Source organism: Sinocyclocheilus rhinocerous, unplaced genomic scaffold (assembly GCF_001515625.1).
Source record: "Sinocyclocheilus rhinocerous isolate Xijiao unplaced genomic scaffold, SAMN03320098_v1.1 scaffold730, whole genome shotgun sequence".
NCBI classification, from domain to species: domain Eukaryota; kingdom Metazoa; phylum Chordata; class Actinopteri; order Cypriniformes; family Cyprinidae; genus Sinocyclocheilus; species Sinocyclocheilus rhinocerous.
This window is the reverse complement of record NW_015670605.1, coordinates 1663009-1675494: the sequence shown is the minus strand read 5'-3', so window position 1 is coordinate 1675494 and position 12486 is coordinate 1663009. Positions and strand designations below refer to the sequence as shown.

Here is a 12486-nt window from a genome sequence, read left to right as displayed (position 1 = left end):
ATTACTAAACAAAAATTAAGTTTTGATATATTTACGTTAGGAAATTTACAAAATATCTTCATGGAACATGATCTTTATTTAATATCCTAATGATTTTTGGCATAAAAGAAAAATCTATAATTTTGACCCATACAATGTATTTTTGGCTATTGCTAGAAATATATCCCAGCGACTTAAGACTGGTTTTGTGGTCCAGGGTCACATATTATTTGAAAAGAAATGTGTGTTGGCAGAGTGTGTACACAGCCACCCTACAATGATAAAAAAAATCTACCTGCTCCTATTTTAAATCCCCATAAATCGCAAGTAGTGTCTCAGAACAAGCCGTTCGCAGAATCCGTAAAATATGAAGGAGGAGCGGCCGTGGGCTTACGGCCCACATGTGACGACCCCAGGCTGGACTTCGTTTCGTCCACGGTGAAAGCCGATCCGGTGATTCACAGCGCAAAGTTGTTGTATTTCCTCAGCAACCAGCACGGATCAGCTCCTGGCATGATGAAGCAGATATCATCCTCTTTTGGAAGGCCAAACAAAGTAGTTTCGCTTTCACAACGAAACACACAGCGTCTTCACGACACGGCGGCGGCGGCAACAACAATACTACAGCGAGAATAAAAGTTTTGCTTCTTTCTTTGCGTGAACATTTGGGTGGCGTTATGCAAATCTTCCCACATCGTGACGTAGACATGTGGGGGCGTGTTAGAACGAGCCGTTTTAGGTAGGCGTGGTTGACTCTTAACTTTTATAAAGCATATCTCTTTGGATTTGAGACTTTAGTCTTTGCAACTTTACAGATCTTCTTTATGCACCAAGAGCTTGTAACACTCCACAGAGAAAGGAAAAATTGAAATCGCATCATATGACCCCTTTAATGTTTTCGCATTGCACTAAAACCTAGTGACTTCGCTCACACAGGGTATAACTTCCCAAAAAAGTCAATAATTTTTATACAATTTTGATTATTTTTCCCACCTTGTTACACTTGTGGTATTCCTGGCCTACAAAAAGGCCAGTTTTCCTCTCATTGTGCTATATTACCAAATATTAGATTTATTCTATCAACTTATTTTCTTTCAATTAGCACAGGTTGTGTTTCTTTTTGAAACTGATTGATTGTAGGCCTCCTTAATCTAAGTTTATGCACCTCAGTTTTTGAGTAAAAACTCCCAAAATAATCCACAAATAATGCTTTTTTTTCACTCAAAAACTGAGGTGCATAAGCTCAGATCAATGAGGCCTATGACAAAACCTGCGCTAATTCAAAGAAAACAAGTTGACCAAAAACAAATTTAAAAACAAGGGTTAAATAAAAAAGTAAATGATCAGAATTTACATCAATAAAAAAATATGGATTATGAACAGCCTAAATATCAGTAAGCAAGTTTGGTCAATTTACCTGTAGACACACATTCCCTAAAGCACTCATCCTCTGTCAAGAATCGGTTTTCATTTCCGCCACAACCACCGTACCAGAAGTGCATGCATTTCTTAGTCTGCTGGCTGTAATACCATCTGGACATATACGATCCACAAGCACCGCCTGAATCTTTCTCAAGGAAGCATCGTGCTGTTGGAAACAAACAGTACACTCCAATAATTCCCTGCAGCACTGAATACTGAACTCTGTCAGAAAAACAGCATAAAAGCTTGTGCATTTTTAATGTGAGTGAGAATACAGTACTACGCCAGAGATATGTGCAACTCCAAAAAAGCTAAATCAAGGGTTAAATTGGCCAGTAAGATCTAGATTCACCACCTTTAGTCTTTGAGGGCTCCGTTTTGTCCTTTTTGTGCTCTTCTGTAAATTGTTCAGTGTCATCATATTCACTGGGTTCAGTGATTGGTTCTGTGTTTTGCTCATCATAAACATCTCCATATTGCTCAAAAGGTTCCTCTGTTGTGAAGGGCTCTTCGGTGGGCGCTTCAGTGGGCAGAATATCTCTGAAACACAGTTAGACACATTCATATCATTAAAAAGCACAGAATGTGTCCTGTACATGCAAAATATGCAACAGCTCCAGTCAAGACTGCAAAGCCCTGCAGAGAGTTGTGCGCTTAGCTGAGCGCATCTCAGGGTCTGCTCTCCCCTCTCTACAGGACATCTACCTCAAACGCTGCAAAAGCAGAGCTGCTAAAATCATCAAGGACTCCAACCACCCTGGTAACTGTCTTTTCATTTTGCTGCCATCTGGTAAGCGCTTCCGTAGCCTGATGGCAAAAACCGAGAGACTTAGGAGGAGCTTCTTCCCCCAGGCCATCAGGCTCCTAAACTCAAACTCAGTCTCTTAACACCAACATGACTTCACTTAATTATCAGTAAGACACTTAATATACTGACATTGTCACTTGCACACAGCAATTTCTGTAATATTTTATTTATTTACTTTTTTACCTCTATTGCTGCTATGTAACTACCCTGTACAACCTGTTTGCACATTCTTCTCTTGTACATTCCTGCTCATCTTAATATTTATTAAGTCTACAGTATACTGTCCTGCGCATTTTATTTATTTATTTATTTATTTATTTTCCATACCTATATTTATATATAATTTTCTTGTGTTTGTATTCTTTAATAATTGCACTGTCCATGGAGCGGACCTGACTTACATTTCACTGCTGGTCATGTATTCTCTATATAACCATGTATGTGACAAATTAAAATCTTGAATCTACAGCTAATTAGTGCTCAATATTGCAGCATCTGTTTGTATTTCAATGTGCAAATAAAAACAAAATATGGCTCATGAAGCCCAGGTTTCCCATTTCTGGCACAGTACAAAGACTCAAAACAGTAAAATTTTTAGACCCTAAAACCTTTGGATTATTAAGCCCAGAGCTTAACCGACTGTGTCACACCACCTACAGCATACACACAAAAACATGCAAAGAAAATGCTTCTCCTGCTACAGCCAAATGGTTTTGAAAACACACAATCCATGCACTAACCTTTGTGATTTTATGTCTGAAGACTGTGGTTAGTAAATCACATTACCTCTCTGTGGTTTGTGGTCCAGAGTCAACAGGCCTCACCACAAAACCACGACAATCACGAGTCTGTATTGATGACCAGGGCAAGATTCCTCCTGCAAAACAACAGCAAATACACAGCAGGGTTATTATCATTAACTGAAATTAAAAATAAAGCCATAAAAATACAATTGTTAATACTTAAATGTTAAGTGAAATGAAATAAAATAATAAAGAAAAAAACCTTGTCTTACGCTACTTTCAAAGGCTACATTTATAATTTTTGCTGAAGTACTAAAATAACTAAAACTAAAACTGAAATAAAAATCAATAAAAACTATGTTAGCATCTGTTAATTTTCAGAGGAAAAGTCTGCAAGTTTCAATAACAGAACAGGTTAGACGAGACCAGGATCTTTCGCAGCGGCCTTATGAAAACACAAGCATGAATATTTCTTACTGTGGAGCATAAGCAGGAAGGCGTAAGCGAAGCGTGTGCCATAATCTCTGTCATCCAGGAAAACCAGGTGCTGCTCCAGAGGAGAACTGGTGAGCTCCTCCATCTGTGTCCAGTCGAATCTCTGTCCCGCCATGAGGATAAACATCACAACATTCTGACACTTACACAGTCTAGACAAATAATCAAGCTGAGCTTTGCTGTGCTCAGAATCTCCACCAAAAACAGCCATGACCATTCGTTTGCTTCGTGGTCTTTCTGCTTTAAGGATAATGTTAGTAATCAGCCTCTCCAAAGCAAACTCAGGATGGGATTTCCCGCCCACTTGCTTCACTGTATTAGTAATATGCCTCTTCATGATATTGCGATCTTTAAATGTAGTGAAGCTGAACTCCTCGCTGATGTAAGATGAGCCGTAAACGGAGCTCTGCTGGTAGACGGACACTCTGGTTTTTCCGTCGGCTCTGCTCGGCTCGCTGCTCACACCGATCTGGTCCAACAGAGACAGCAGGAGCTCCTTCGTGTTTACATACTGTTGAGTGTTCAGGTTATCAGACCCATCCAGCAGCACAGACAGGTCCAAATCCATCTGCAGGGGTGGAGGCCGGATTACACCACACACTGGGTCTGGGTTACAACGATCTGGCAAGAGAGAATAAAAACCCTTGGCTTGTAATTAAAGACATCCATGATCCAAAACCTACCTACATAAGCCGCATCCTAACAGAAATGGAACCTCATCAATGACTGATTCGGAACACTCTAGATAGGCAGCAACTCTGTGTGTCATACAAAAAGAGCTCTTCATTGACATAAGGAGTTGGCATGCTGAAGTTGCTTTAGATAACAACACACTAATAAGCGTAAAAATAAATCACATAAATATTGGTCAAAACGTTTTTGTTTTTTGTTTACAGTCAACATTTTTCTAACTTCGTCTGCCATCATAGCTGCGTTATGGGATTGACTTCTTTTTTAGGAAGTTGGCTTGCTGACATAGCATAATGCTCTAATAAACAAAATTATTAATGCACACAAATATTGGTCACAACATGCATTTTTTAAATTTACAATCAACATTTCTCTAACTTCGTCCACCATCAATTTTTACTGAACTTGTTGCTGCCTTAGGGGCCATTCACACAAAATGTGTTTCTGCATTTTCCTGGACTGCTTTTTCATTGTTTTTCTTCATAAACATAGGCTAGACAGACATGTTTGACCATGATAATCATATCTTGCATCTTTTGCAATTTGACACACATGACACCATATTCTAAAACACAGAGCTCAAGTTAAAATAAGTCAACTTGTAAAAAAATGCATTTCTAGACCTTGAATGAATGTTCCCTTAGAATCTGAATAAAATTAGGTATTTTTAGAGGCAGCGTAATGCTGCGTACATTTTGGAATGGCTTACACTTTGCATCAGAACCTTGTCTATGACTACTTAAAATGCTGTCTACGTAGGTTTTGGATGAAAGTCTTCACTTTTATTCCTTTAAATGTTTGGATGCTCAAAGAGATGAAAATCTGCACTGTGAATGTCTGCACTGGAGCTTACCAAAACAAATGATGCACTGTTTAATGCGATTTACTCCTCTGCCATCAACGATAATGTAGCTTCCTGTGTCATCAACCTGAGACAGACATTTGAGGTAGAAATTACCAACATGCAAATGGATGTGCAGAACTTTGGGAATGATGACATTCCAATTCCATGGAAATCTGAGGGCACAGAAATCTGCAAAATGTTCCACAGTTTTCCACAAATTTCAAACATCCATCCCTCACAAAATGCTACATCTTGTATATTTGTTTATTAAATATTAGAGCTCATCTGCTTTCAGCTACCAAAAAGAGTGTAGTACTCATTCGTTGTCATCACAGTCACTAATGATGATTCAAGTAATTTTCATAAATGAACTAAAATGATCTAAAGTGAATTGAATCAACACTGATCTGACTTGAGCTGAATAACGAGACTATTGACTTTTGTAGAGCTGGTTTCTAGCTGAATTAAGCTTGTTTTATAATTGATGAAATTTGAAATTTTGATGAAATTGAGTTGAATAATGACACTATTGTCTGTTTTGTGCTACTTTACAGCTTAAATTGTATTTGAAGAACTTTGCAACATTAACACTTATTTTCCTGTTTATTACTGTGGAGTAATATAAATAAATATAAATGAAGGTGACTTGCATTTTTTGTATTTGCAAATCTGATGTTTTCTTATCTACCTGCATTGCTCGGCTCACATCATCAGCAGGATTTAAGGCGATCACTCCGAGGCCAATGTCTGCAGCCTTGAACTCCAGCATGGCTGTTGCAAGACTCGATTCATCCCTCGATGGCCCGTTTGTGAAGAACACGGCCACTTTCCTCATAAGCCTGCCCTTTCGGACACGTTTGAAGATGTTCCGGGCCACAAAGCTCATGGCTTGTCCGATGTCTCTGGTTTTTGTGGTTCTCTCAAAAGCCAATGCTCTTACAGCTTCCAGAAGGCTCTTCGTCTTAAGGTGGTCTGCGAAATGGATCAGGTTCCTGGACTCGCTGCTGTAGGAGATCACAGACACTCGAGCTCCCTGTGGACAATTTGTTTCAGCAATGGAAATGTCTTCCAATAAAGATTGGGCCACAGAACTCATCCGCTCGAACACTTGAGGAGTCACACCCGCAGACATGTCCAATGCTATCACCAGGTCTGTGGGGTAAACTGGACACCGGGTACCATTACCTGAAAGCATTTTGGAAAAGAAAAAAATAAATAAATAAAATTTACAATTCGCTAAAAGTTACTAATAAATGAGGCACTGAAATGTTAAAGTGTAAGGCAAAGCATACCGGAGCAGCAAGCTGTGGAGACAAAATGAAAGATAAAATTTAGATGCATTTCAAATCATTTCAAGGTTTAATTTACAGAAAGCTAAATGGCACATATAAGAGATCACGAAGAGAGAAATAAAATACTTGAATGAGATAATGCTAATGACTAAAATCACTAGCAGTCATTCTGCTTGGCATTCTTTGGATATTAGGCGCTCTGAACTTACGACAGTTTTTGCGTATGTGTTCGACCAGGTCACATTCCTTGACGTTCAGAAGCAGAAAATAAGGACAGAAGGAAAACAATTAAACTTTTGGAACAGATGAGTAATTTAATACTATTTAAAGATCATTTATCTTAATGTGAACCTACAGGCATTGGACTGATTCCAGGAGCTCCTTTTTCACCCTAAAAATACAATTAAATTAAATAAACAATTAAATAAGTACATAAACAAACAAACAAATAAATATGAACAGAAGCATCTCAGTACACCTTATTTACATTTGCTTAACCCTCTAGGCCCCTTCATTTTTGGGTCACACTTGCTACCTACATGGTCAAAAGTGACAGAAGCCTTGAAGTGTTTTTTTTTTTTTTCAGGAAAAATCTATGTAATATATTTTTGATTACTAGTTAGTATTGCGAGGGGAATTTATGATATTTGGCAATATTTATAAAATATTTATGAGCTGTTTTTTTCAATTAAAATAAAACTCTCAGCCCCTTCAGTTTTGTTATATCTTTGCAGTCAAAAGTGACAAAGCCTTGAAAAGTAACCTTCTTTTTTTTTTTTTCACGAAAACCGATGTAAAATATTTCTGTTCAATAATATATATTTCTTCTTATTATTATTATTTAGAATTTTTAGAGGATTTTATGATTCTATGCAACATTTATACAATTTTTAGGAGCTATTTTTTCCACAGTCATTTTTGAATGTGAAGGTACCAAGTGTTACTTTTTTATTTTTCAACTCTTTAACATATTCGAATCATGTCCATGATTTTCTTTGTGTTCACATAACTAATTTTACAAAAGTCACCAAGTGTCTTCCCATTCCAATGAAGCAAAAAATTTAAAACATATTTTTTTCGGTCAGTTCCGACCGAAGAGGACCAGAGGTTTAAACTGACAATGTTTTGTGATATATTTAAGAATTTATTTATTCTGTAAGAAAGTGTTTGCAATTGACTGACCCTGTGTCCGTCCATCCCATTCTCTCCTGGAGCACCTGGAGGACCTCGGAGACCAGTGTTTCCCTGATCACATCAATACATAATACAACATAACTGCATAAATTTCAAACAAGTATCCTGCAAACATACAGAACCTTCTCTATAATGTTAAGTAAATTAATATAATTTAAAAAGACAAGATTGTTTTGTTGGACATTAACTTTTTAAAACATTAATAAATAAGCAAAAAGTAAATTAAATGAAAGTGTACCGGTTTTCCTCGATAACCTTTATGTCCTTTACTTCCACTGGATCCTTCGGTACCATCCTCACCCTATTATTATAATCACTGATATTAATAATGTTACATAATGTTATATTAATTTGAAATTATTATTTTTAACATTTCTACAATTACATAAAATGCATAGTGATGAGCTGCAACAGATGTTTAACTAGCTTTAACAGACCTGCAAACCAGGGAGGCCAAAGTATCCAATGTTTCCCTGAAAGCAATTGTATTCTGTTAGTTGAATATCCATAAACATACACAAAAGAGAGGAAAAAAAGTAATTTGTGTGTATTTTCCAGAAAATCTCATGTGCAAAGCTGTGCTCTTGATGTTAATTGCATTATATTTAAGTCGCTTTGTAAAATAAGTCATAGCATGTTTCAGATTATAAAAAACATGACTTATATCCCAGGAAATATGGTAAATAGAAAAATAAAACCACTTTTAGAAACAGAAAGTTGTAGATGTTCTGATACAGTTTCTCTTAGAATTTATCAGTTTTTTCAGTAGTTTCATGTACATATAGCACAGGTACCGTGTGTCCTTTGAACCCTGCAGGTCCATACCCGTCTCTTCCATCTTGTCCCTTTTTACATAAAGTCATACATTAGACTGGAAAGTCGCACAAAACTATTTCATATAGTTTAGATGGGCATTTTAAGATTTTCAAATCAACAATGCACAAATGCAACAACTGACCAGAGGCCCTTTGAATCCCTCTGGTCCCAGTGTTCCCTTGGGCCCCGGGTCACCCGGTGGACCCTAAACACAAGCAGGGACAGTGTGAAAAGAGGAGCACAGAATTGCTCTACAACATTATATGGCTGCAGCACTTCTACACAACATACTGGAGACCAACCAGGTATTAAAGGAATAGTTAACCCAAAAATGAAAATTTGCTGAAAATTTACTGACTCTCAGGCCATCCAAGATGTAGATGAGTTTGTTTCTTTATCAGAACAGATATGAAGAAATGTATCATTACATGACTTGTTCACCAATAGATCCTCTGCAGTGAATGGGACTGCATAAAGAAGGACAGTTATTCTTCCGTGGCCAGGAAAATAATCGTTCCTTGAATTGATAAATGATTATATTGTCTGCTCGGTGGACGGACAGATCAAATAATTGTAATATTGATTCTGCTACAGTTAATTCGAAGATATAATCTAAATATTTATTATTAATCATAACCAGTTATAATTAGTCAAAAATATTTCCCTTTTGAGCTGATTTACTACACAATAATGCACAAGTAATCCCAACCACTCCAGTCCATCAGTTAACATCTTGTGAAGTGAAAAGCTGCGTGTTTGTCAGAAACAAATCTATCATTAAGATTCAAACTATTCCTTCCATTGCTAAAATATGAGTCCTCTATCCATAATATATTGCTTTAAATTATGGTCTTCTCTAAATCAGGAGAGAAATATGCGCAGATCAAGAACCGTTTACAAGTGGAAACAGTCCAAAACACATCTAAACAAATATGACTTGTGGATTATTGTGATGTTTTTATCAGCTGTTTGGACTCTCATTCTGACGGCACCCATTCACTGCAGAGGATCCATTGGTGAGCCAGTGATGTAATGCTAAATTTCTTCAAATCTGTTCTGCTGAAGAAACAAACTCATGCATTTTTCACAGAATCAGGAAAAGACAAAGAAGGAAGTAAGAAGAAAACTTCAATACATCAGTCTTACATACCCTTGGCCCTCTGGATCCTCGACCTCCCTTTGAACCTCCAGGTCCAGATGAGCCAAAGGGACCCTATGAAAACACACATGATTCTCTCAACATTCATGTGTTTTATATCATATGCTTTATAATCTAAGGGTAAAACATGAACATGCAACTATATGAGGCGCCACGTAGGATAAACTTGATCCATGTATATACACCTATAAACACTCGCACATAAATATAAACTCAATGCGCGCATTCACATCCATAAAACACTCGCGCATACATACAAAATAAAATTCACAAACGTATTCAATTCTGAAAGACGCATGCTTTAGATGTGTTGTATATACTGTACATATATGCAAGTGATTTTTTATATGTGGATGTGCGTGAACTTTTCAGTGCAAACGGAAGGCATCTCAGTTTTAATAATTAATTTTGTATGTATGCGCCGAGTGTTTTATGGATGTGAATGCGTGCATCGAGTTTATATTTATGTGCGAGTGTTTATAGGTGTATATATATACATGGATCAAGTTTATATGTATATGCGAGTATATAGGTGTGTCTGCATGCAGCGAGTTTATATGTATGTGCGTGTGTTGTTGTAGGTGTATATGCATGGATTGAGTTTATATGTATGAGCGAGTGTCTATAGGTGTATGCATGCGTCAAGTATATATGTATACGTAAGTTATAAACAAGTGTATATGCATTCATTACTAACATAAGATGCATTGGTATGGATTTCATATTAGTGTGCAGGTGTATTTCATACATATTTTTGAACATCCAATAGTATACATGTATATGTGAGTAATTTATAGGTGTATATGCACGTGTTTTATGTATGAATTGATAAGCGAAGTTTGATTTAAATCCTACGTGGCGCCTCATACAACTAGTTTAAACAACTGAATACACACCTGAATTCCAGGTGCACCCGGAGGACCATTGTCTCCTTGGAACCCTTTTGGGCCTGGTGGTCCCTGAACAAACAAATAAAAAAAAGATCAGGGAGGTATAACAGGTCATAGAATCAAACACTATCGGACTAATCGGACATCTCTTATCTGTGCGTTTCTTTTTAAATAAAGGTGAAATGTCCTAGTTCTCACCACTTGTCCAGAATAACCAGGATGCCCTCGCTGTCCAGCGTCTCCGTTTTCATTTGAAGATTCACCCTATACAGATACACACATTTACCATTACCACATTACAACAGCAGAACAGAATAGATTACATAATATAATAAATATCACATGCAACAACAATAATAATGGAATTTCTATTGGAATAGTATATTAGAATTGAAAGGAGAAAAACAGAATAAATTAGAAAAGAACAGAATAGATTATTTAATATAATACACAACAAAATCATAATAATAATAATAATAATTATTATTATTATTATTATTATTATTAATTACACAAGAATATTAGAAACAATAGAATATGCTAGAATTAAGAGTAGATCAGAACAGACAATATTAGAAAAAATGAAATAGTTTCAATTAAAATACAACCAAGTAGAATAGAACAGAACTGAATAGAACAGAATCTTTGTTTGTTTTTTCATGCTACATTACCGGCAATCCTGGTCGGCCTTTTCTTCCTGAAGCACCCTACCAAAAAACACACTGAGAAGTTATCTAGGATAAAACATCTTTATACCTATTTAATACATTTTATTATAAGTTGTTTTTTTATATATATATTTTAATCTATTTTAAAATGTTATTTTTCCTGTGATGCAAGGCTGAATTTTCAGCACCATTACTCCAGTCTTCAGTGTCACATGATCCTTCAGAAAACATTCTAATATGCTGATTTGGCAAGAAAACGTTTTCATTATTATCACAGCTGAAAATGGTTACGTTGCTTAATGAAAGTGTGCAAACTAAGATACGGTGTCTTTTTTCAGGATTCTTGGATAAGCAGTAGGTTTGAAAAGCAGCATTTATTAAAAACAGAAATCTTCTACAATATTATAAATGTATTTACTATCAGTTTTGATCAATTTAATGTGTCCTTTTTGAATAAAAGTATCAGTTTCTTTAAAAAAAGAAAATAAATTGAACCCAGTCTTTTGAATGGTAGTATATATCTACCTGTAACACCTGTAAAATCTAAAATGCAATATGACATTGTGTACAAATGTGTTAGCAAGATTATTAAGCTATCTCAGGATAGAGTGACACTGAATAGTACAGAAACTATACACTTTCAGAAAAAAGTACAAAACTAGGATTTTACTCTTTAAAAGGGTTCTAGTATGTACATTTTAGGTACTAATATGTACCATTTTAGGGGTAAATAAGGTACAAAGATGTACCTTTTAGCTTTTGTACCTTACAATACCGCATCTGTGACAGCTTTTGTACCTTTTTTCTGAGAGTGTAGTTACAGTTAGAAGCCACTACAGTACTAGTACAGGTAATACTCACAGGATCACCGTTATCTCCAGGTCTGCCTGAGGGTCCAACAGTGCCCTGGTCACCCTGACAACAGAACACAGTCATAACACACTTTTACTGATACTATTCACACATCGGATAATCTTGAAACACGTTGAAAAAAAAAAAAATATCGTTATAAATCTGATATGTTTCTCATATTTGGTCACCTGATTCTATTTCATTAAACCTCTTAATTAGGTATTTTTTAATCAAAAAAGTTAAAGTGAGAACAATTGGTGACATCAGCCAAGGAGGAAAGTCATTTCAGAGGGGAAGCAGCAACAAGCGTGAAGGTGTCAAATTGCTCAAATGTGTTAGTGGAGTTAAAAATAACAACATTAAACATACAGTATATAATTAATCACAACTGTGAACGTGCTAACTTTGACAGCCAAATAAAACAAATGGAGATGTCCGTCGTGCTTGCCAGTCTCGTCGACAAATAAAGGCTATACATTTATTTTTTGTGATTTAACAGTTATGTCTGCTTCAAGTTATGTAGGCTACTATCTAAGGAATTGCACAAAATTCGCTAAAAGATCTCAGCCGGAATTTTATTATACCTGTTAGGATATATACGTATATATATATATATATATATATATATATATAT

The 12486-nt window shown here is 36.1% G+C and overlaps 1 protein-coding gene across 1 annotated transcript in view; it reads right to left on the bottom strand.

The window, feature by feature from the left end:
* Positions 1-12486, bottom strand: part of LOC107734282 (collagen alpha-6(VI) chain-like) — a 56430-nt gene that overhangs the window by 1610 nt on the left and 42334 nt on the right. The window contains exons 22-40 of the mRNA XM_016546204.1: positions 11862-11915; positions 11004-11039; positions 10531-10596; positions 10339-10401; positions 9434-9496; positions 8426-8488; positions 8262-8312; positions 7905-7940; positions 7706-7768; positions 7456-7518; positions 6629-6664; positions 6483-6519; positions 6274-6285; positions 5670-6166; positions 4991-5066; positions 3430-4068; positions 2996-3086; positions 1757-1941; positions 1397-1567 (exon numbers count right to left, since the gene is read on the bottom strand). Coding sequence (XP_016401690.1) covers positions 1397-1567; positions 1757-1941; positions 2996-3086; positions 3430-4068; positions 4991-5066; positions 5670-6166; positions 6274-6285; positions 6483-6519; positions 6629-6664; positions 7456-7518; positions 7706-7768; positions 7905-7940; positions 8262-8312; positions 8426-8488; positions 9434-9496; positions 10339-10401; positions 10531-10596; positions 11004-11039; positions 11862-11915 — 2302 coding nt within the window. The remainder of the gene's footprint in view (positions 1-1396; positions 1568-1756; positions 1942-2995; positions 3087-3429; positions 4069-4990; positions 5067-5669; positions 6167-6273; positions 6286-6482; positions 6520-6628; positions 6665-7455; positions 7519-7705; positions 7769-7904; positions 7941-8261; positions 8313-8425; positions 8489-9433; positions 9497-10338; positions 10402-10530; positions 10597-11003; positions 11040-11861; positions 11916-12486) is intronic.